We start from the raw sequence: 5,504 nt of genomic DNA on the forward strand, positions 1-5,504 counted from the left end.
GAATGGGTGGTTCATTCCTAAATCCGCCAACTCAATTAGCGGTTTTTGCTATTAAATTGCTAATTGAGTTGGCGGTTTTGTATTGACTTGTAAAACAAAAAAGACTGGATTTATTGCTGACGTGGACGACATATATGTAAGGGTATTATATTTAAAAGAGGCGTATTTTGAGAATCTCAACAATTTTAAGCATTATGTACGGAAATCTCTCGATATTTCGCTCAAACCGATCATATGATATGTTAAAAAAACAAAATTTACATATCCTTAACTTAAACGTAATTTAAGATGATTAAACATGATGCAAATAAAATACACCCGTTATTGTATACAAATCCAATTGAGAATTAACCCTCGATTATTCGAGTAGTAACTTCGAAATTAAATTAATCCTCTATTAAAGTAAAAAGCACGGTTTATAATTGAATGAAGAAACTGAAGTAAATAAATAGGAAGCATTGAGATTTGACCAAGGTAACGCGTTTCCCATTGTTGTCTTAGAAAACAATAACAAGAGCAATTTAGGACATTCACTTAACATATGTACAAAATTTAAAAACTCCTAACTGCAAATGACGAAAGTACCCTAATGATAAAATCAAGTCTGTATATATTCAATCGGGTTGCCAGCTTGTTTTGTATCAAAGATTTGTTAAATAACCAGTCTCTCTCCTCAACCGATACAACAGGCTTAAGCTGCTGCTGCTGCCCAATAATGGCCGATGTTTCTCATGAGCTTCAAGCTGTCACCAAGGCTTTCTCGGGTTCTTTTCTCTGTCTCCTATCTCCTTCCATTTTCCAAATATAAAAATATGTATTTAATTTCTTCTTCTTAAATATTTTGTTTATGTTCATTTTTTTTGTGTTTCGCTCATTTTATAGAATACGGTATAAATTATGCTAGATATATGGGTAATTTGATAATTATGGATGTCTTATGAGAAATTTTCATTTAGTTTATAGTGTCTTTTGTTTTGTTTTGTTTTATTTTATTTTATTAATTTATCTATGAGTTTGACAGTAGTTAATTATATAAATAATAGATTTTGCGTCAGACCATCTAATAGAAGAAGACATACCTCTGACTTGTAATGCTAAAACTTGTGACCATTAATGTTTGTGTGTGAGAAATGGATGGGCTATTGACGTTATTCAGTTCATTGACATTCTAGCCATTTTTTTTTAACATAACGGAGTAACCTAATCCTTATGTTAATAGAGACGTAAAAGTTATTTTTATGGGATTTAATTTATTGACGAGGCTGACTTTTATTTGATCATTTGATTTGTTTTGGTTTATTTGATTAAAACTTTACCATTTACAATTAACTTTTTTTATCGGTGTTACCACCCGGTTCAACGTTAGGACTAATTCGAAATCGGGACGAGTTATATATGGATGGTTAGGTTCCAGTTTCCTTCCAATTATTGTTACGAGATCGAACACCCAATCCGCCCTATCAAATTCAGCACAATCACCACTAAACCAACATACAATTTGTTAAATTTACCCTTAGTAAAGTTATACTAGAATTTTTTTAATAAAATTAAATTTATTAATAAAATAGTCATACGCTGATCTATTATAAAATTATAAAAATAAAAAGTAGCATTAATACAAAACTATTTGTAGTATTAACCTAGTGGTTATAATTTAGGGTTATGTGCTGTATGATAGGACTCAACTTCACTTCCCTGCCACCATTTGTAATTTCTACTAATTTATAGCTCGATTAGTGCAATTTCCGTTAACTTTTAGTCTTTTAGCTTGACATAGGATTTTGTATTGTAATAATTGCCTTAAAAATGGACTCAAGCAGTCAACTAACTTAAAATTAAGAAAAACGTGCAAACCTATCAATTTGATGAAGTTATGTTGTTGTCCTTGAATAAATGTAGATAAAACTGTCATCTTTAATGGATGGGCCTATGACCAAGCCTTTGAGGTGACAAAAGGATGGCGACTTTGTAACAAGAAGAAATATCTCTTTATTTTTATATTGATCAGATCATTTTTCTTTAAAATAAGTATATCCGAGCATTTTTTAAACAATTATTATATTTGATGTTATTATTGTAGTCATTAATTCAATTGTAGCAGAGATGGTACTCAACGACATTTTATAAAGGCATGACATGATATATATGACAGTGCATATTATTGTGTGTGCAACTGCTGGGGCGTTGGCCATACTTGAACCACATTTCTGTTAGATAAACACAAGGCATGACATGATACATTGATGATTGATACAATAAGCATGTGAACTCAGGCATGTTCTGAGGAAAATGACATGTAAATGGTATATGTTGTATAACCGGTTGTTCAACATGATTGCAAAATGTGGTCTTTCACTTTTACTAACCAAGAACAAATGGATCCAACCCAGCACTTTAACACTGTAATTTATGTGTGCTCTGGTTGAATTGTCCAAATTAATCTGTAACTTCGTTTCCATGATATTATTGCCGCCTATCTTTCATGACAATTTTCATTCTGAAATTTGTAACTTCTAAACCAAGTATTATGGAGTATCTAATTAATTAATCCCCCTATATTAGGCCTAATTTTCAACAAGTTGAAATTTCTTCCTGTAATTGCAATTTAGTTAGTCCGGAGTAGTAAGTTTTGATTGTAAATCTTCAGCAACTTGCAGCTGCTTACTGAGTTAATTGTGGTAGTGTTACCTCAAGATGGATGTATTTGATGAGATATACTTGGAATTTCTAGTAGTATATGCTAACAAAAATATTATGATATCAATCAAGGACTTGGAGTCGATGAGAAGTCATTAATATCGATTGCTGGGAAATGGCAACACGACCACAAAAACTCTTTCAGGAAGGCTAGTCCAAGTCATTTTTTAGCAGACAAAGAACGCCACTTTGAGAAGTGGAATGAGCAACAAGTTGAACTTATCAAGCATGAAGCTCTACGATTTAAGGCACGTACATTATTTGCGTCTTTCTCTTAAACTCTTAAAGTTTATCATAGATCAATAGTAAGATAGATTTGCGAGTTCATATTGCTCTTTTATAATATATCTGTTGCTTGACAATCAATTAACTTTTACATATGCATATATATATATATATATATATATATATATATATATATACCTTAGAGTGCTTTGGTTCTATGGACCATGCATCCTTGGGAAAGAGATGCTCGTCTGCTAAAGGAAGCTTTAATCAAGGGCCCTGAAGGTTACAACTTGGTCATAGAGATTGCTTGCTCAAGGTCGTCAGAAGAACTCTTGGGAGCTAGGAAAGCTTACCATTCTCTCTTCGACTCTTCAGTGGAGGAAGATGTTGCGTCCCATGTCGATGGCCATAAGCGCAAGGTTAGATATTCCCTCCATCTCTACATTGTTGAAACCCAATGTTACCTACATGTGATCAAGTTGTCCCACGTTAAAGAAAAATGAGAGAAAATACCAACTTAATTATAAGCTTGAGGAGTTACTTCCACTATTGCCAATTGGTTTTAGTGTGGAATCTCCATTAAGCCTTCTTTTCTGGAGGGTAACTGACAAACTGTTTGTTGATTTGTGTTGGACAGTTATTGCTAGCACTAGTGAGTGCCTACAGGTACGAAGGTTCTCGGGTGCATGATGGGAATGCTAAATCTGAAGCTGAAGTTCTTCACCGTGCCATTAACAATAATATTTCTGATGATGATGAAGAGTTAGTGAGGATATTGTGTACAAGGAGCAAGCTCCATATTTCGGCTGTGTTCAAACACTACAAGCAGTTGTTTGGCAAAGATCTCAGTGAGGTATAAAAATAACCCCTTGGACTTAATTTTGACTAATGGTAAAAGTAAACACTGAGTAACTTGTTAATATCAGTTTACACTTAGAGTGCAGTTAAGCTTCAACCTTATGTTAAAGATACTGATTTGAAAATAACTTGTGTAATCTGCAGGAATTTCATGGCAATTTGAGCTTGAAAGCAGCACTTGAGTGCTTAGTAATCCCTGAAGTGTATTTCAGTGAGGTAAGATGCAATTTCAGACATCACTGCGATATCTGCTAATTAACATTATGATTTATGATGGATGGTTTAACATGCTGATTGATTTTTGAGTGCAGGTTTTGGATGCGGCAATGAGAGAAGGGGCTACCGATTTCACACAAGAGGGACTAACTCGAGTGATTGTGTCTCAAGCCGATGGTAACATGGAGGAGATAAAAGCAGCGTACCATAACCTATTTGGAGCTCATTTGTCACACAAGATTGAAGAGACTTGTCTCGGGAACTTCAAGGACTTCTTGCTAACATTGGTAGCTAGAGGGGAGTAAACACAAACTAGGTGTTGAATGTTGATGGATGTTTCATTCTTCATTCTTCTTTTTATGTTGATGTCTTACCTACATATATTTATCCTAAAATAATTACCCTATTTAATAGGATTGTTATCCATTAAAATTCTCTCATTTTTCATGTATCCAAGTTCAAAACTAAATTTAGTGGACAGGTATCTATTTGTTATATTTATTTACCTATGAAAATGGTTGTTTTCTAGAAAACCTTGTCCATAATCCATATCATGTACTATGTATATTTGGTCTCCGACTGCCTTCTTACAGCAAGTCATCAAGAAGCAAGAGCGTAGAGGAACTGAGGTTATGTTCAGTACTCACAACTCACAAGTTGGTTCAATTGCATACAAGAGCCTGAAAGCTGATGTTAAACAAAACAGTACCAAATCATCAGATGATACAGAGTACGAGCAAATCAGACTTGACAACTTATTTCACAAAATTGATTCGTATTTGTTATTGAAACCCTAACAGCCAAACTGCATCCAAAATTGCATTACTCAATTTTGACCCTAATTGAAACCTGAATCATCCGGCTCTAAAATAATTTAAATGACTAATCTGAATCATCCAAAAAGTAATGGTTTCATTATTCCATTTTATTGTCATTAGTTATTACGTAGTATACTACTAATCTCCGTCTTTTTAATTTACTATTCCCTCCTCTTTTTGCTTTTTACATTTTCGTTTTTGGGTGTCCCAAAATGTTCTTTACATCCTTTTATATTACAGCATAGATGCTTTAATATTCTATCAAAATTTGCGTCCAGTGATTATTTTAACCAATTAAATTCATTAGATCATTTAATCTCTCACACTTTTCCATTGTGATATAATTTTTTTCTCATTTTCCCAATATTAAAATTTTGATAAAAGTGAAAACATTATAAGCAAATACGAAGTATAATTTGCCTTGTTTAAATAAAAAAACAAAGGAATCGCAATGTACATTAATTAGTCGTTAAAATGCATGCAAAATACCAAACGTAAATAACAAAAAGAGACAGAGGGAGTATAATTGTACTCCCTTTGTCTCATATTTGTAGTCCCGTTTGACTAAAAAAACGGGTTTTAAGAACAGTGGAATATAATACATGGAAAATGGAATATAGTACATGGGGAATTGAAATATAATACATGGTGAAGTTTTGTTGGATTTTCAATGCATTTTTAATTAAT

At 33.0% G+C, this 5,504-nt stretch overlaps 1 protein-coding gene across 1 annotated transcript; it reads left to right on the forward strand.

Moving 5' to 3' along the window:
• Positions 1-607: 607 nt before the first annotated feature.
• On the forward strand, positions 608-4,496 carry LOC110791311 (annexin D4). The gene is made up of 6 exons (XM_021996068.2): positions 608-764; positions 2,770-2,945; positions 3,126-3,344; positions 3,563-3,778; positions 3,928-3,999; positions 4,095-4,496. Exons 1-6 carry the CDS (start codon positions 716-718, stop codon positions 4,302-4,304), a joined length of 942 nt encoding a protein of 313 aa, XP_021851760.2. The 5' UTR covers positions 608-715; the 3' UTR covers positions 4,305-4,496.
• The last annotated feature ends 1,008 nt before the right edge of the window (positions 4,497-5,504 follow it).

Source organism: Spinacia oleracea, chromosome 1 (assembly GCF_020520425.1).
Source record: "Spinacia oleracea cultivar Varoflay chromosome 1, BTI_SOV_V1, whole genome shotgun sequence".
Classification (NCBI taxonomy): domain Eukaryota; kingdom Viridiplantae; phylum Streptophyta; class Magnoliopsida; order Caryophyllales; family Amaranthaceae; genus Spinacia; species Spinacia oleracea.